Source organism: Anarhichas minor, unplaced genomic scaffold, assembly GCF_050575085.1.
Source record: "Anarhichas minor isolate MPS153535 unplaced genomic scaffold, ASM5057508v1 ptg000011l, whole genome shotgun sequence".
NCBI lineage: Eukaryota > Metazoa > Chordata > Actinopteri > Perciformes > Anarhichadidae > Anarhichas > Anarhichas minor.
Window position 1 is genome coordinate 7,294,502 of NW_027466457.1, and position 19,849 is coordinate 7,314,350.

The 19,849-nt window shown below is 43.1% G+C and overlaps 1 protein-coding gene across 1 annotated transcript; it reads right to left on the reverse strand.

Moving 5' to 3' along the window:
* Positions 1-470: 470 nt before the first annotated feature.
* klf13 (Kruppel like factor 13) lies at positions 471-18,735 on the reverse strand. Its single transcript, XM_076089132.1, has 2 exons — positions 17,777-18,735; positions 471-7,135 (listed from the first exon to the last, which is right to left on the reverse strand). The coding sequence occupies exons 1-2, from the start codon at positions 18,255-18,257 to the stop codon at positions 6,810-6,812; spliced, it is 807 nt and encodes a 268-aa protein (XP_075945247.1). The 5' UTR covers positions 18,258-18,735; the 3' UTR covers positions 471-6,809.
* Positions 18,736-19,849: the final 1,114 nt, after the last annotated feature.

Consider the following 19,849-nt stretch of genomic DNA (forward strand, 5'->3'; position numbering starts at 1 on the left):
TTAAAATACTTTGGATCAATACAAGGAAATTCCTTAGGTGGGGTCTGATACACATCTGACATTAAATAAAAACACACTCTTTCTCTTAAAATTAAAATGTTAAATTTGTAAACAACAAAACACACTCTTCACTTCACGCTTCACTTGGTATGACCGTTAGCTTATGGTGACTAATGTTAGCTTATGCAACAGACATAACTGTGTCACTTCCCTGACTTAAAGGAATAGTTTGACATTTTGGGATCCACTTTCTTGCTGAGAATTAGATGGGAACATGGATACATCACTCTCATATCTAAACAGTAAATATAACGTGAAGGCTACAGCTGATTAACTTAGCATTAAGACTGGAAACAGGGGGAATCAGCTAGCATGGCCTTGTCCAAAGCTAACAAAATCTGCCTACCAGTACCTCTGAAGTTCACCAATTCATATTTTGTAACAGAAAAGGAAATGAGTACAAAACAACATTTTAGCTGCTTATTTTATGAATTTATTTCCAAATGTAAACTTCACTATATCATGCATACAAGTTATGACAACATACATTATTCAACAATCTGTTATTTTTCATATTTGCATAGGACATGGTCACAATATATTGTCTAACATGTAGAAAATAATGCCATAAAAAGGTACAGCAGAGCAGCTAAGACCAGCACATTAAATGTGTGTAGAACCCGAGGAACTGTACAACTGTAATACTTGTATGTAGTGATTTTGGTTTGCTGAGAGAGAAAAAACAAAATGACACCTGAAGGTTCGAGTGAGGTCTTAAGAAAATGTACTGGCCATAGCTGAGTTGAGAGTTATTTACAGATTAGATTATACTGGTGCTGAAAGGGGAAGCAGCACCATGGAGTCACTACAACAGGCAACTGATGGTGATGGGCAGAGGACAAACACACAGAGGTATCGAGAGAGCGACGTTACACTGAGGAGGTACACTGAGGACAAACAGGTACAGGAACCAGAACCAAAAGGCTGGTGGGTGGCTCTCTCTCTTTGTAATTAAAGGGAGGTCATTCACAGCACGCTGTGCTGCATAACCTGGAACAGACTAATCCTTTGAGGGCAAACATATCCAAAGCTTGAGCAAAATGCTTTTTTTTGTCAGCGTGCATTTCTACAGTAAAGAGCAAATGCCGCACAGTGTCAGTTTGGGCAGTCAAGCAAGACCACATGGTCAGTGAAGGGTACAGACAGATGTGGTCTATTCCTCTGCACGGTCCTACTCTTTTGTTTCTCGTCTTTTTACTCAGTCAGAATTAGTTTGCTCGTAAGATTTAACAGGTTTTTGTTCATTCAAGTGATTTTCAAAAAGAAAGAAAAAAATAAAAGAAAGCTTGCTTATTTGAGATGTAGAAAAAGGTCCGTATCAAGCACAACATCCATTAATCAACACCTACGGCATATAAAGTTGAACCCAAATTCAAAGTTACTGCCACATTCATCTTTCCCTTCATAGCCTTTGGTAACAACTTGTAACTGTGGAGCCTTTGATGAGCTGCGAGAACTCAAAGCTCCTTCTCACTCTGAAGAACCTCTCTCTCCTATCATGCCTCTTAAAACATTATATCCCGAGCTTCAGGGCTTTGTCACGAGGGAGGACATGCATCAGTATGTCCTTGTCTTTTAAATATTACATATCAGAATACTTACTAAAATATTGCATGTGTGTTGTTCATTCAAATTGGCTAAGCCTATAGAGCCTGCAGAGTAGAAAGGAGAGACTAAACCACTGGGAAATGTTGACAATGAGAAACGTACCTTGTGCACAACGCACAATGTGTAAAACCTCACAGTCAAGACAAACTTCGATTCATAACCTACAAAAAACGCATCGGGTCCATGAAAGCAGCACATTTATAGCAAATGCAATTTTCAATCCTTTGGAATGGTTGGGCGTTCGTCATCATTAAGATTGTTTATGTCAAAAAATACCTGCAATAAGCCATTATACATTGCTAGAATATTGTACAGCCAAAAAAAAGAAAGTACAAATTAAATAACAAGAACCAAATGAAGACAAAGCTACACAATCAAAATGTTTACGTAAAGCAGAAAAGAAGTATTTAACTTAGAGCACTTGCATATCAAATATGCAGAGTTGCTTCTTTAAATCCTGTACATCACATAAAAACATGTCACACTTTATAAAACTGTACAAGTTTGTTAAATGTCTGATAGTAGCTAGATTTTTTTACCCTCAACTTTTGTATCTTGATGAAGTTACCATTATAGTTTTGGCACACAATTGCATCGATCATGCTTGTACACTGAGACCAGTCATGGAGATGAGACGATCTGATCGGTGATATATTCATGTGATTAATGGGATTTTTAAAAATAAGATTCATGTTAGTTCTTTACATACTAGGCAGCAACCAATTCACTTTAATATAATTTTACAATTAGCAGAAAAAAATATGAACTGGTACACCGTTAGCATCTTGTAGAAACCTTGTATTTCCTGTATTTCCATTTTGTTGTTGTTTAATTAAAGTCTTTTTTTTTTCTTTGACAGATGTCCAAAGCTGTAATGTGGGATTACAATCATAATGTAGGATTAAAAAATGCTGAAGTGAAGTTTCAAAGTAAATTACAGCTGACATCATCCCTCATGTAGAACATGTTTAAAACTAAGATAAATACATGGAGATCAGTAGAGGGGTGTTTTAAATATCTGTGTAACATAAAATAATAAAAATAAGGTTTTATTATTTCCCGGAAAGATTACGTTTAGAATCTACAAGGATGTGCAAGACCCTGACAACATGGGATGATTATATAAAATTTAGCCCAGTGTTTTTTTTTTGTTTGTTTTTTAGTTTTACAGAAAAAAAGTCTCTTTCTTCATTCAAGTAGGGACAAATAAAACCACCAATTATTTGTGCTACTCATCAAGCAAACGTAAGCTACATGATGGATGTCTTGAAAAGATATGAAGGTACAACAAAAGTCAAATATTTCAAGAGGTATGATTTTTGAAAAATATACAAGCATTTTATATGAGACAAATAAAACAATAATATAAAATCATGACTACATTGCTAACTCACAATGCTGTGGTCTCTATTCGTATGGAAAACTTTCAAAAGAATCTAAATAATAAAGAAAATTAGTCACTCTCTGAAATTGTCGAACCTGGAAGTCAGGACGTTCAATACCCCAAACCAATTTGTTTTCTGACTTGGAGGAATTTTTGGATAACAGGCTAAATAGAATAACCTGCATCCTGACATCAACAGAGTATTAAGTGTTTCTGATAAAAGGGATAAATGTATCATTTTTAACAAAATACGGTGCCTTTAAACAGCCCGACAAAAACAGTCAACCTTATGCTGTGATATATACGAAAGAGATGCTGAAATGACCTGAAGACAATGGAAAATCTAGAAAAAAAAAACCAAAATAAATCAGACTATACACCGTTCTCCAGAGAGGTTAATAATTATTTGACAACAAAAGCAAGTACAGTAAAAATGGACATGTACAAAACTGTGTTCAATGGCCTTTTGTGTTGAATTATTCAAGTAGATTTGGTACAGTGAGAATAAAAGTTATGAGACACTCATGCCTGTGGAGGCCTATATGTGACTGGTGCAGTCTGGATGGATGGATAGACTGGGATGTTTACACTGTCACAGTCGGTTTATTTTCAGATGGTAGGAGCTTCCTGCCTACTGTAAGTCCACTGACACTAAAGGGTCAAAGGTGTTTCACTGAAAAGAGCGCCAGAGTGCCCAGTGCTTACTAAGGCACATAGCAGGACAGTAGGATGTTATGTAGACATAATAGGCAGGAGCTGGGCCCCGCGAGGAGGCGTTCCTGTGTTTCCAGTGTGGGCGGACACTGACCAGCAGTGAGCACCAAGCACCCAGGAACACTGGGGGGAGTGCGCTGGCAGAATTTTCTGTGCAGCAACTGATGTTACAACAAAATCCACAAACTGTCCCATATATCTGCTTTGCGGATGTCGACCCTGAGGTAAATGTACAAATGATGGATTAAGAAAGGGATTCATGAAACCTGCTTGAGGGTGAGCTACTCAGATTTTTTTTTTTTTGCAAGAGAAAGTTACACTACAAACCAAGTCAAAAATTGACTACAACAACAAAAAAAAAAAAATGTCATTGATAGATGCCACACAAAGCTGCTCAACAGCCATTCGAAGAGTTTGTTTTTGAAAATCAAAGTTTTTTTTTTCCCAGAAATGGTAAATGTAAAACCCTCTCAGTGCTTCTTTCACAAAGAGCTGCTGATCAGTGGCATTCAAAGTGTCATTTTACAGCCTGGAAGCTATTTTAACATTAAAGAGGGTCGTTGTTTTTTTTAAAACATGTGGTCTTTTTAGGAAACTACTGCATTTGATCCAAATAAGGGATGTTTTCTTTCTGGAGGATGTGACAGAGCTGATTCTTCACAACTTTATAGAGAGATGGCTGCTGTGGAGAACGAGGGACAAGGCCGGCCATTCATGAACTTACACCTGCCAGATCGCCTCAAAAACCCTCTACGCTTCCAAGGCGCAGTTGTTAACATGCATATAGTGTGAAGCACTGGACTGCAGGGCAAGAGTCGCTGGTAGAATGAAGCTAGCACATGCATCAACAGTCTGGAGGGGTCTGACAGGACCAAATACATGGATGCAACCATTTCCGGCCATAGTGCTGAAGCATTAAAAGAAAATGTAGGCATAACGCAGACTGGCTGGGCTGCAGCAGTTTTGATAGTGGTTCCCGCTTCCGTGGAAGGTTTACTGTGCCTTTTGCCTGACGTATTGAGGCATGTCTGTCTAGAAACACAAGTCAGCTTTCTCACGGGACATGTGAGCTTCACAGGGAGGACGACGTGAGGCTGGCGAGCACTGCACCTTGCCGATATGTTCGTTTTGGTTCAAATGTTTTTACAACAGTTTAAAAAGCCCCCTTGTTGCGAGAGAGAAGTTTGAAAGCAGCTGTTTTAGAGCTCTGGTTTATCACTATGAATTTGGAGCGACATTTTCCTTGGCATTGTGAAATTTGACTCTCCAGCAGTAGTAGAGGATTTCTCCCTGTGCTTAGGGTGGAGTTTGGTACGTCCCACCGACACTGCTAGCGTTGTCTAGGTAGTACTGTTGTTCATACACTTCTCTCTCTACTCTTATCCTACAGGATGGACGAACCCGCTAATTACAGCCATTTTTCTGCTCACGGTTTCTACAGTTGGAGGGAGGAAGGAGGAAGAAGGAGGAGGAGATGGGGTGTCTGCGAATGGGTGTCTCCCCCTCTGTGCTGCTCAGTTTATGATAAACTTCTCCTCTTCTGTCAGGACCTGCCCTCTGTCTATTCCAGATGGCTGCTTTGTGCATTCTGTGCTCCACCATGTCGCAGCCCAGCACAGCCAAGCTCTGCCCAACACTCTGGCCTACATTTGAACCCCCTTATGCAATTTGGCAGAGTTGGAGGTTCGCCACTCTCTGACAGGACAGGTAGAGCCAGATGGGCGAGGGAGCACGCCCCAGGAATTGCATGTGAGAACTCCTGCTGCGGGCTGTGAATAGCTTCTTGTGGGATGCAGCTGTTTCCTCAAGGGAGGCCACAAAAGGCAGAACCACGAGGAGGGAAGTGAGCAGGCTGTCTGGTTCTACCTGTGATACTGCCAACCACCAGCCACAGGCCTCAATGAAGGGCAGCTTACAAGACTGAATAGAAAGATTTCATTCACTCTTGTCTTTGGTACTTTTTCCTATGTGCTTCAGAGAGGGATAGATATTGTTTCAACTAAAGTCGTCTTTGTGTCCATTTTGTGTGAAATACTGGATGATGATATAGCACATCAAAAAATGTACAGCTGCTTTAAAACTTAACTGTCTCTATTTTAAGGCTACAAAGTTTCTTAAACTGAGTAAAACTGTTCACCCAATATAACCCTGATCCTCCCACCATGCAGATTTACACAGTATATACTGCACACCGCTGTCTAATGAAATACATATTCAACCCAGTGTAATGGCAACTGAATGTCGACGTTGCAATGGAGGAACAGATGTATTTTGTTTACTGAGGTGAAGGTTTGGGGATTGTCTTGTTAACACACAGCAATTGCATTGCATATGAACCCCCCCCCCCCCCCCCCAGAGCACGAGGACATGAGTTCTGTGTACGATTGACCGTATGACCGAAGGGCTAGTTTTCTTGACAAAAAAAAAAAACAAAGAGTGCAAAATTGTGTTGAGTGTAAGGCTGCTATATATGTACTGTATGTTTCTCTTCAACGTGTTCATTCTTTCAAGCTAACAAGGCCATCCCTGAGCAGGGCGTAAAATTCAACCCCCTGTTGAATTTCAGAATAAAGTGATGAGTATATTGTGCAGTCAATGTGAGTACTGTGAAGTACTGTGGTATTACAGAAATAGCAACTGTCTTCAATCCTGAGGTGTGTGTGTGTGTGTACCCCTTCTCCTCACCCGTTAAAAAAAATCAAAGAAAACCCCATTTTGATATGACTTGTCAGGGTGTCTGTTTTTTTCTTCTAAACCTTGCTTAGCTGACTGAGAACATACATTGGACAACTAGCCATGATCAGAATCTAAAAAAATACAGACATATGGTACAGAATGTAAATATTGCCGTCTGGGATAGGCATTACCTTCTTTTAGGATCACACAAGTAATTGCACTACAATAAGCAGTTATGTACAGTATGGTACACCACAGCAAGCGCAGGAATAGCAAAGGGGGGTTGCTGACAACTGTGCAACACAAGTGTTAGGACAAAAACACAGGCCTCGCAGGTCAGAGGCAGAAAGTGCGACTGGGTTTAAGTTTAAGGCGAGTTGGCTGGGCTGAGGGCGGGGCTGAGGGTGGGGCTGGAGGCATCTGAGCGGCTGTAGTCGCTGAGGGAGCTGGGACGTGTGGTGCTGCCGCTGCTGCCGCTGCTGCCGCCATGGGGCCTCTTCAGCATGCCGGGCTGGAAATCTGAGTGGCGTCGTGCGTGCTTCATGAGGTGGTCGCTGCGCATGAAGCGCTTGTCGCAAAGCGGGCACCCAAACTTCTTCTCCCCCGTGTGGGTGCGGTAGTGGCGTGCCAGCTCGTCTGACCGGGCAAACTTCTTACTGCAGTCGGGCCAAGTACATGGGAATGGCCGTTCTCCTGTAACACACAGATGGAAGGAGAGACTTCCGTGTTGGATCACACAAGAAGATAGCAACATGGCATTCAGAACAACAACCCTTTGTTTTAGCTAATTTAGTTTTATCATTTAGCCTGCTTATTGCTGACCATTTTCCACACATTTTGCACAATCTTCCCCCGTGTTTTGTATGTTTTAGCCAATATGGAGTAGACCTTCTTCAAATACACCACACTTTTGTTACAGACCATGCTGTCAGCATTTTACAGTTATCCTTAAGTGCTTTAGGCTATAGGTTACAATGACAGTAACTTACAGTATATACAATAAACCAAGTACAAAGTATTGAGTAGTGAGTGTAACATGAAACAAATCAAACTCAGTGATGCACCCTGGTGCTCACAATGATCCAAAATGCTCACCACAGTGAGAGTAATGGCTCATTAAGAAGTGTTTACATGTTAACAAGTCAAGACGACTGCTGTGCACAGCTAACAGACATTTTTCAAGCCTGCTGAACAAGACTGTGTTGTTTTCTGTGCATAGTAGACTGAGTCATCAAGGGATAGTGATCACAAGGTCATTGCTAGGTCTGATAAGTCAGTAGAGCGAAAAGGAAATCAAAACCACCCAAGAGATCTTCAAAATATAAAAAAATGTGAGATAAAAAAGGCTGTAGTGAGAATTGGAACTGTGCTGGAGGAGCTGACGCAGTTTAATTATCTAAGCTCCAGATGCTAATCACACTCACAATGGTTACCCAGCCCATTTTCTAACATGCAACTATCTGTGACTCTGCACATGGGAAATTACACCCTTCCCCCCTCAATCAGGCAATAAAAGTGGGCTTTGACACAAATCTACTTAAAGCCAGATGGTACTATATATCTTGTGGTTTCCTTCCCTTCTGATGTGGAAACAGTGTGCGTGGAGCCTGAATGCAGCGCTCTGCATCCACTGACCAACATGAATAATACTGTATTCCATTTGGTTCCATTTCAGTGACTTTCTGCCTGACAATAGCAACATCCAGCATTCAAATTTTACCGGCGTGACCTTGCAGTACTCTTGCGAAGGGTGGCGCTTCGCACTTTTTTAATGTTATGGCACTTTCCTGAGAATAAGGATAGTCAATCGTCGTGTGTGCACTCCCATGCTGGGGATTCGAGGTATGAAAGGGAATAGACGGTGACGGATGCATGAATGTTTATAAGAGGCACGACAAGTACATAAGAGCAGGCCTGCCAAACACTTCTTTTGTTCTGCGGTTTCCCTCAGGGCCACAATGGAAACAGTGCTGTTCAGCATCAAACAGACAAATGCTACCTGATGCCTGTGAGTCTCAAAAACAAGAACTCGGTGCACGACTAGTCTCGGTCCCTCCCCCCCATACTGCATGGTTACAAAACATGCAGACAGAAAGAGCAAGTCCAGACAGCCCAGTCTGTGTTCCTGCCTCTGACGCCTCACCTCAGCTCCAGACAAACTCAGTCAGCCCTGCCCACTACAGTTCCTGCTGGCTTAGTGTATGTAAACTCTGTAACTGACATAAAGACATTTGCATACACACACTGCACTCAGCCTTGTCTCCTTTCCCCCAAAACATCCATACTGTTCTCACTCTGCTGCAAGAGTTAACACACAAAGAGTCAATCCATCTGCCCTGCATTAGTTACAATTCATAAAAACAAGGAGGTGGTGGTTGTTTGACCCTATTTACACATCCTGGACTAAACCCTCAAGAAAAGGAGGCAATGTAACTTCTAAGACACTAATCTCATTGAAGAGACTCGTGGTAGTCTGATTTCATACCTTATTAGCAAGAGAAGCAGCCCGTGCTGCCACCTGGCACTGCAAAATGAGTTATTGGCTAAAAAGTGGAGCTAAGCTCTGCGGGCTGCTTAAGGCTCAATAACCAGTGTAACGGATCCAATTACATTAATATTTAACCAGACACCAGAGAGCTAGGCTGAGATATCCAGTCTAACTGCCCTGATACAGTAATGCAGTCATAGAGAAAGCATCAGGTATCGAACAGCAACTCACAGACACGCATCAAATTATTTAGAGCTCAGTGACTTCTTAGAAAATTCCCAATTAACAGATACGCTGCCCATTTTCACCACCCACTAAATTGCTTTTGGCATTTAGGTCAACAATATGAATATGTATCAAAATTCCTGCTGCTTTATTGTCAGCCTTGAAAGGTTCACTAACATAAAGAAAAAACATGCAATGCCCCAATTAATTGTGCTTCTTTCATAACGTGAGGATTGGGATTTCCACGAGGACAGTAAAAAACAATTTTCTGGTTACAATGAGGAGGTGTAGGGAAAAGACGGTTTGAACCTGAGTTGAAGTGATGATAGGGGTTATTACCCTCAGTGGTAGGAGGATGTCTCTCTCTAAGATATTCTAATACACTGCAGATATTACTCAGCATCTCTGTTGAAGGAAGAATGCTGAAAACTGCCCCCCTCACCCTGCTCCTATTCCCATCATGAATTGTTGTCACAGCAGGGCACGGTGGCGATCGTGACACCAGGCCCCACCGATTGGTTATCCCATCTCTGGCAGCGTCCACGTCCAGGGTGTGGTTTGTGTTTCTCAGAATGTGTCAGTTGCAGAGGGCGAGGGGTGGGGGGCTAATGAAGGAAGCGTTTCCCTAACGAACACAGTGACCCAGTCACCCGCAAAGTGAGTTACATCATGCACACAAACTTTATCTCAACTAAGCACTAGTGTCCCCCCTCCAAGGCGATGCGATTATGTCACAGGTACTCTTGTTATATAACTGTTCCCTCTGAGGCCACTGGGTCAGTAAATAAACAGCTCATATCTGCTCCTCTCACATCCTTCTCTCATTCATATCTAAGAATCTTTTGGCTCCTCGGTTTCTGCAGAAATGGTTAAGAGAAATGGAATCTGAGTTTGTCTCCCCTGTTGTAAGGGATGCTGTCTGCAAAGGGGAGATCAAATCTCTTTTTGACGTGAGCAGCGGCGCAGGAACTCAACTCAGTCACCTGCTCCAACAGCTACCAGCATTTCAAACGAGAGCAGATAACATTCCTGGTGTGTCCTCAGGCATGGGCCAAACTCACACCGTGTACAGCTCAAACCTTCATGTGAGCCTGCCATAAGAGAGCTAGAGTAAATAGCTCTGCAGGGTGAGAAGGGGAACAAATACAGTTCCTGTGGACACATAAGAGATCACCTTGAAGTTGACTTTGCTCTGCCTGCACGGTGAGAACCCGAGCAGGAAATATCGTTTACAGAGCTCAGAACAAAAACAAGGGCCACACTAAACCTGCGTGGACTTTTGCAAGCAAACCGCTCGAGCAGTGAAAGTAAAACTGGAGTCAGACTGTAGATCACACAGCTCATTAGAGTTGGAGCTACCTCACTTCAGCGTTAGCTTAGTGGCAGAGTCAGCTTGGCAGCATGAAATGAGAGAGACACCACTAACTCCAGAGGTAGGGCTCAGCACAGTCCTGTAATTTGGTTGCATGTTTACAACAGACTATGACCTGTATCCAACCAGGGGCCAGCAGACAACCATCCGTGGGATTTGGGGTCGCTTATCAGCATAAACCACTGAAGCAGACAGGGTTAACCCAACCGAACCCAACCGAACCCAGCCTCTCCGTCTACACTCACCGTCACACGCCAAAATGATCTGAACAGTAACATGTGTGTGCAGAACAATGAATATACATTATGGCTTTTGCAGCTCCTCTTGTGCTCGTGCAGCGGTATATGCAGGCTTCGCTTGTGCAAAAATAAAAACAAAGCTTTACAAAGTTCTGTGGACTGTGGAGATAAAAAAAAAGACACTACTTGATTTGAAACATATCTGGGATCAGAACTGTTTACGTGGCTGCTTGTCTAAGAAAAATTAACTCAGTGGGAAAGGAGTCAAATTGCAAAGAAAATCACGATATCAAAACATGTTTTTTTTCCGACGCTCCATTTAGAGTTTGTTGCAAACAAGAATAAGTAACTGCAGGAGAAATAGAGGAGCCGTGGGTGCTCGTGATGAGGACCGTCTCAAGTTTGGAAAGAAGCTCAGAAAACAGGGAGGATTTGATCTATTATCATCTTTTGCCTTTATTGAGAGGGACCTTGCTTGCCGTTGAATAGCATTCCGCCCCTTGTGGGCCTATGGCGATCAGGTTGTGAACAATAGCAGCAGCCTATAGCTCCCAGCAGGAAAGGCACTCCTGTAATGCATTTCAATCAGACAGGCGTACTAACCGTAACTCACTCCCCTTGTTCTGCACTGAACAGGGCTATTGACATTCAGCCGGAGACATGCAGCTGGGTCGGGTGTGACCGTCTGATTCCTGCACACACTTAGCCATCCATCACTTCATCCCTTTAACTCTTTAAGGGAAAGGTATAGGGGTAGCCCGCCTGCATTGACCAGCTCATCACATTTGCCTCAATTAGTTAGAGTGGGCACTCTCTTTCAGCTTTGACTGCATGCTAAAACAACCTGCAGCCTTGATGAGTTACAGGTAGTCCCCTTATCATTTAAACCCCGGTTAACCAAGGACATGCAAACAGCTGCAGCCATTAATGGGTGTTTACAGTTGGTCCGCAGAAGCAGGTGGGAGTAGGGATGCCCCATCATCCGTGACTCTCACTCACACAGTACAATGCCAGCTCATTCCACTGATGGAGTCTGACACTATAGCTCAAACGTGATAGACACCCTTACCAACCAGCATCAAACAATGAGCCATAGCCACACCCTTGTGTCGTGGTCTGCCACAGTCTGATTAATCACGCAGAGAAAGGGGACACACTTACATACCGTAGGGAACATAACAGCCCAACTGGAGACAAAACACTCCCTCTGACATTAGCTCCAGAGCCTTTCCTCTCTTATTCCAGATGATCGGAACACAACAGAATGGATACAGTCAGAGTCTAGCTCTCAGATGGGACCCTGTGAGTGCCGGGCTGACAGGGGTGTTCTCTGCTGCAGAGGTCACAGCCCTTCCAACGTTAATCGGATTAGATGCAGCTGAATAAATGACCTACATCAATGGAGGGCATTGACAGTGAATATCCCGGTGTCTTACCCCACCCCCACCCTGCCGCACTGTATATTCTCCGTCTTTGTACTGCAGATCCCTTGCCTTGCATGCGAGATGTGGTTTGTGAATAGGAGAGGTGAAAAAAATGCACAGTGTTCCACAGGTCTGTATCCCTCTTTTCCTGCAGCTGGTAATCGACACCACACCACAAGCCGTGGCAGGGGCTCGGCCTCACAACACAAAACGCTTCAGCACCTATTTTGCTTTGCAGGCTGGAGAAGATGGGAGGGGCTGGTGGGGGAATAGACAGAGCAGCTTTTATAGACCTACTCCAGAGCTGACTAAAGAATACATGAGGCCTGTGGGCCACTGAAAGCAACAAAGCCAGGGAACTGCCTGGCAGAGACCTGTCAGTATTAGGAGTATCCACCATGCATGCTTCACTGTTTAATCAGTTCAATTAGATTTGCATTCCAACATTTGTGAGGAACTATCCTACTCTGAGCTTCATGTGTCCATATAGGATAGCTTATGGACAGCACGTGCACCACCACAAGACTCAGAGATGTCTTTCATTGAGCAGGAACACTGCACCAAAGGATTAGAGCAGGCAAGATGGTGGCTCCAGTTTGGTTTATTTACATCCCGAGGATAAAGTAGATTTAACTAATACCTTGTTTCCATTGGACACATACTGTACTGCCACACGTTGCCTTCACGGGCCGACCAGATTTCTTCCACAAGGAAAACATCTTCTCTTACGGCAGAAGAAAACGCATCACTAGATTCATAACAAGACTACGAGTCTATAGTAGCAGCTCTGTGGGGATGTACTTAGGCTCAATTGTACATTGAGCTAAATGCTAATGTCAGCACGCTAACATACTCACAATGACAATGTTAATGTCAGTGTTTAGCAGGTAAAGCTTACCACACGTATCACCTTAGTAAAACGGGTTAGCATGCTATCATTTGCTAACTACCACGAAACAAAAAGTATGATTGAGGTTGATGGGACTGTTGTTGGTTTTGCAGATATATGGTCATAACCAAAGTACTGGACAAATTACAATTTTGACCTCAACCAAAATTGTCAACCTCATAGTGGCATAATAGGAAAATCAGCTGATCACCGTCATCCAGGAACCATGTCTGAACCCAGTTTTGACTGACCTGCTAGTGGGTCAAGAGGGAAAAGTCAGGGGATCACCAACGTCATTGAGCTCCATCCTCTGTGGACCATGAACGTCTGTACAAAAAAACATGGCAATCTATCAAATAGTTAAGATATTTCAGTTCAGACCACAGTGGTGGATCGACTGGTTAAGTCACCAGAATGGGGACAAATGTAAACTGTGAGCACATCCTGACAGAGGGGTCATCGATTTATTACACGTCAGGAGAAATACGGCTCAACTGGGTGGGATGGTGGAAATCCTGCCGTGTGGCAGGTAGACAGACTGACCTCTTGTGCCTCAGTAGAGTTTACACCCAATGCTGTGCCAAGGTCAGGCTCAAGCAAGAGCAGGAAAACCCCATCTCCGCCCTGCTACCTCATCACTGCCACCAGCCACACAGGAACACTGTGCACTCTGTGTAGCAGTGCAGCCAGATATAAAACCACTGGCAGAATGCAGTATATATAATCAGAGACTCTTGCTTCTTTTTCCAGGTGGAATTTGGGATACTTTCACGTTTTAAAAAAGTGTCATTAACCACAGTTATTTGGCTGAAAATGGAAAGCGTGCATGAATATAACTGGGTCTACATGGCAGTGGAACTGTGCTGCCAGGTGGTGCCACTTATTTTTTAGGACAGACAGAAGAGGGGCTTACAACCATCTCGCAGTATTAGAGTCACCCCCAGCGGAACACAAAAGAAGTCCAGACAAAACGCCAAACCAACTGTAAATTATGTCATTAGGCTCTTTGTCTATGTGAAATATTGACCCTTTTCGTCCCGGTGAGTCAAATAGTTTTCGAATAGGTCCGGGACACTGACAAGATGGCCTTTTGTGAGGCCCAGCTGTGGGGGGGGGCACAGCAGAGGGCCCAGGCTGTTCGTTCTGAAGAAGACTTGTAATGAGCTTGTCAGGGGCTATCTCTCCTTTTGAGATGGTCGTCTGCATGACACGACCAGAGCAGGGTAATGAGGCTTCACAGAGAACACCATGTACTTCATGACCACAGGACACCTCTTGGGAAAGTGGGTCTTCGTCGTTAGAGTCGGTTATGCGTCTTAAGACAAAGAGTCGACAAAGAACGACTGAAAAGAATCCAGCTGGTGCTGTGAAAAGTCTTCAGAAAGAATAAGGAGCAGTTTCATGTATATGACCTTCATTTGTTCAATTTAAAACGAGTTGATCTGCGTTAAATGACGGCATTTTTGCATACTGGAAGATAAATGTATGTGTCGGAGAAAAGGCCCTCCCTCCCACACCAGGAGACCAGACAAAAGCTGTCTGGTAACCTTAGTGCCCTGAACTGTGGAGATCCGTCGCCATCAAACTCAATGCAGTATAATGAGCGATTTAAATTCAGCGTGTTCCCCCATGTCTGCTGCATCCTGATGTCCCTCTTACACTGTGAACAAACTTTAATGAACCCACTTAAGAAGACTCTAAACCGGGAACTGTTTAATAACTTTAAAAGAGATAGTTCCCACTATGATCAGGATAATCCACAGATCTTATTCATTTTAGTATCTAATGAAAATTGTTCACAACAAGGTCTGTGAGCTGTACTGTGTATTAATTCATAAAAAACACATTGCTGTTGTTTGTTTTGTTAAATGATAATTTGAGCACTTTTGTTCACCGCATTATACTGGAGCGGCAAATGAAGCTGAAACTATCTTCATGCATTCAGGAGTGCTGACCCTTAAAAACGTTTCAGTAGTTCACAAAAGATGATATGCAATATACCGATTCAGAATTTAAACAAACATCTACCTTAATGGCAAGATCATAAAATAAACTAAAAATTTTTTTGTATGGTTTGAAATGAAATTAATGAAGTCTTTCATAAGATATTACTAGTGAGTGAAGTTCATTTTGAGCTGTAACTGGATTGATTTTCTTATGTGCTGTAGACATTGCATAATAAATACAATATAGCTCAGGTTTTCAGCTCCTCTTACACTCTGACAAATCACACACACACACACACACACACACACACACACACAAGGCTTTGAGCGTTAAAGAAGTTGGGGCGAGGGCGCCTCGTCCCTGGCTCTTTGTTTAGAGTCAATAACAGTATTTCCCCCCCCCCCCCCCCCCCCCCCTCTCAATTAGATAGCAGTGTTTGGCCGGGACTGACTGGGCTGGAATCCATTCTCTCCTGACTCTGCTAGTAGGGGCTGAAGGGAAGCTCACTGCTAGAGTCTGGCTTTTTGAAAGCACTGCAAGGTTGGCTGAGGCAGACCATTTACCGGTTACCTCAGATGACCATATTCTGGGACTATCCAATCAAATAAACTGGAAGAGCCATTATTATCAGAATTTATGGGACCCAAACCAATCGTGAAGCCAGACACCGGAGCACATCCAAACAGAGAGGCAGGCGAAAAGAAAGGCTTAATAGGCAAAGAGACAAGGGCTGGGCTCATACAGAGGGGGGGAAAAAACCTGCTCTAAAAACACATGGTCGGGGCTGAGGGAAAGCACAGTGAGCACCGGAGGCTGGCTCTCAGAGAGAGCTGCTGCAAGTTTGGCTGAGACGAGGAAGCTGAACTGAGATGACTCACGTTCTGTCACTGTCCAATCAAATGAGCAGAAACCTTATCTGAAAATTATAGCACACAAACCAATCACAAAACCAGATGCAGGCGTGAATCCCAAAAGAAAGGAAAGACTTAAAGGGGAAAGAGACATGGGCAGGGATGATAGACAGTAATACGACTGCACTAAAACACACAGTGTACGAGACACAGGCATTGTATGCCCTCTATACATGTAATAATACTGGAGTATTATGGACCCCTATTCATCTACATACACAAATCAAATCAGTGTCTCATTCCTGTTGTTGACTAACACTGATTATGCACCACTGCACCAAGCTGCAGTTGATGAATAAAATGTGGTGATACTATTCTTAATAACAATTAATAAAATTGGACAAATCTACGAGAAAAATCCCCATATAACAGGCGCGTCCTATGGTGTGTACTTTTATGGGGGTTTTTGTATCACATATGGCATCCATATGACATTCTTCCAAAGGATATTACATCTGGTGATATGAGGACACAAAGCCAGGCAGGGGAGGAAATTCTGATACAAAGGCAGGTGAGGAGAGAGGAATAGGCAATGAGACAATAATCTAGCCATGTAAGGATGGGTCACTGATGTTTAATATTGAGACAAATAAGGAGAATTGTGCAAAAAAAAAAGGGGCTCAATGTCAAAAAGGTCCCATCATATTTGTAATGATGTGTTTTACTTGAACACTTTTCTGTGGAATTAAATTTCTATATGACTCAAATATGGGTCAAGTTGTTCACAAGAGGGTGTTTCTTGTGTGAATCAGAGAGAAGTGTTTGGTTTCTGGGCTGTCAGGCTGATGTATGCGCGTGCGTATGGTGTGTGTGTGCGCGTGTGTGCGTGTGCGTGTGTGTGTTTGTTTGTGTGAGAAGAATGGGGGACAGCGGCGGGAAGAGGGAGTGTGAGCTGCAGTCTACAGAGCAGAGAGAAGGAGGCTCCTCAGTCGAGGCTCAGCTAGCTGAGTCTGTTGCTGGCCAGATCAGCTGGCAGTCTGTCTAGCGGGGGTGTGGCACATCACAACAAAGGGCTTTGGGCAGACAGGCGACTGCACAGCTCTTATCAACCCCCTCAATTTGAGTCGATCCACATCTTTCCCCCCTCTCAGTAGCCTATCCTGCGGAATGCAAAGAGCAGATACGGAGGTATGGTCCTTCAGGAAAGTCAAACGTAGCAGACTGCTGATGTGGAGCGCCTTTGAGAGCCCTTCTCTCTGCAGGGTGACGGTACACTCACTGGATCTATCTTGAAAACTTTTTTTTTGCATGCCCATGTTTGTGCATACTTGGCTTATTCTGTGATGTGCGCATTGTTGTTTATCTTTCTCGTGTCGCCAAAGTTGGCTGTAGTGAATGCGCGCAGAAGAAAACGTGAAACCTGATCTGTGTAATTTAGTTCTGCGTTTGCACTGCAGGTTCGGTTTGTATAGTGTCCAACGCAGGAAGGAGGGGGGTTGCAAGAGGAAAGCAGTGACAAAGCTCAGAGACTTGAGTGGGAGTGGCACTATTTTTGACTCCCTCCCTCTCCCGAAATGAAAGGACATTACGCAAAGTTCATACAACTGAAAAAAACCCCAATCCAATTATTAAACTATTACGCACCAATTCTGGCTTTTATTCTAGGCTACTGTGTTTGTGCCGATTATTCCAGTTTATGGTGGATCTGTGAATGTTCAGCCGATGACTATAAGGACACACAGTCAGTCAGTCACCCTCCTCTGTAGCCTACAAATCGGGCTGAATGAAACCACACTTCTTATCAGTGTTCTCAGTTTTAATGATCCATTCTCATATAGGCAAGGGAACTACAATAAGTCATGTGCACAGCAACAAACAATTGCATCCAATGAAACTGACCTGTATGTGTCCTTAGATGAGCTTTGAGGTGGGATGATTTGCCATAAACTTTTTCACAACCTGAATAGTGGCATTTGTGCTTTTTCTGAGGTGATTCTTGCTCAATTCGACCTCGCGATCTTTTGCCTCTTTGTTTGAGCGACGGATCGGAGATGGTGGTAGGTGTGGCAGAGTTTCCATCATCTATGAGGTTCGGCATGCTCTCATCCTTGATTTTTGCCTGCTCGGCAACATTGTTGGGAGTCTGCTGGTTAAAATCCGCCAGAATCCGCGCCACAACAAAAAGAGAGGAGTTGTCTTTCATTATTAAAGGTTCTTTCATTTCCTCTCCGTTCTTAGAGGAGGACGGGGTTTCTGGTTTAATCTCCCTATTCCCTTTAGGAGCGTGAACAATTGCACGACTGGACATTGAAACAAGGCACTCCGCTGCAAAGTGATCCATTTTGTCTTTGAAACAGCCCCCTCTGCTTCTTAATGACATTCAAAAAATAAAAAACGATGGCGTGAGAAAAAAAAACTTGTTCCGTGGTTCCCTTTGTGTGGGTGGTGTGTAGGAGGTCGTTCTCATCAGAGAGAACTGACTTTATGATCTTACCCGGCTTTCCAATATTGTCAACATCCTGTGAGAGAAACGCCTCGAACAAAAATGCAGACAAGCTCCCTCAGAGGAAAAACATTTTTTTTAGAAACCCGAAGTCTTTGATTAGTGCAACGGAGCTGGTGACAGGACCTCTGCAAACTTGGATGCGTTAACTCCCATCGCGGCTTCAAACACTCTCCAGCATAGTGAACGTGTCTCCCGAGCGCCTGTTCCTGCTGGTTGTATCCATGCTGGGGGCGTGTCGACCGGCAGCGCTCGGCAGCATCGTCAGCCCAGCCGCGCACTCATTGGGTACATCGTGTCCCCAAATGCACCGAACAACACGAGTTACTTGGAAGTTTCACCACAGGTTGCCTCCATGCATTCAGATGATGCATCTCACAGGCGACACGGTGATGCACTGCAGAGACCTTTAGGAAGCGTACATGCGTTATTTTAGGGGTGGCACGTTCTGCAGCACCCTGTCCCACCCAGCATGCATGTGCGCTAAGATCCTTTTGTTTGTTGAAATTGTATTGGACACCTTTCGTTAAGAATGCAACTAATATTCTGCCCATTAATCGATTAATATATATATATTACATTTGAGAAACTGAAACCAAAGAATATGGTATTTTTGATGAAAAGACTAATATGAATTCAATTGTGAATCAATAGTCAAAATAGCTGATTTTCTGTGATCCACTGCTTTTTCAGACCTACTATGGGTAAAAAAACCAAAAAAAGATATTAGCTGATGGAAAATCAGTGTTGATGTATTTAGCATTTCCTCTTTATTCGCTGAATGTGCAACAACTTTGTCATAAACTGCTGTGTGGAGGTGAATCTCAATAAAAGCCATTATGTCACATTGACTTCCACTGTTTCATATAATTTAATCACAAATGAGGAAATCATAAAGAAAAGCACACAAGTCACTAAATAACATTACTGAGACAAGGGAGTCGCCTTTTCTGCAAAACGGGCTGCAGTTCATCATCAGCAAGCTGTCCCCTATAGTTTGAATGATATTGTGTCACCTTCTTGGAGCGACCGGCACATTCTGAGGACATTGGCCAACGAGTCGATGCACAAGCAAAGAGCTTGAATGCTTCCAACTGCCAAATTATTTGGTTTAGCCTGCTGAGAGTCCACACAAGCAAAACCATTCTTCCTTACAGCCTCTCAAAGACTTTATTTTTTATATTCTAGTCAGAGAGAAGATTGGCGGTTAAAACACAACTGTCAATAACTGATACGCTTTTTAAAATTCCTTTCTAGCTTGTTAATTAAAGCAATATGCTTTTTACTGTATTGCAGTCTTACCAAAATGCCCAGTTTTATTTTGTAATGCTTAATTCTTTAAACGTATAAATGCACATATGACAGAAGAAATGAATAAAATAAGTTATGTCTTATTTGACAACTCAAAAAAGGCATTCAGGATCTCATATGATCTTTGATTATGACCCATTTTCAAGATAATTATTCTG

Excerpts from the sequence above, each read along its gene's own strand:
- klf13 (XM_076089132.1), bottom strand. The coding sequence starts at position 18,257 with ATGTCATTAAGAAGCAGAGGGGGCTGTTTCAAAGACAAAATGGATCAC. Across the intron at positions 7,136-17,776 it reads TCATCTAAGGACACATACAG|GAGAACGGCCATTCCCATGT; the intron begins GTCAGTTTCATT and ends TGTGTGTTACAG.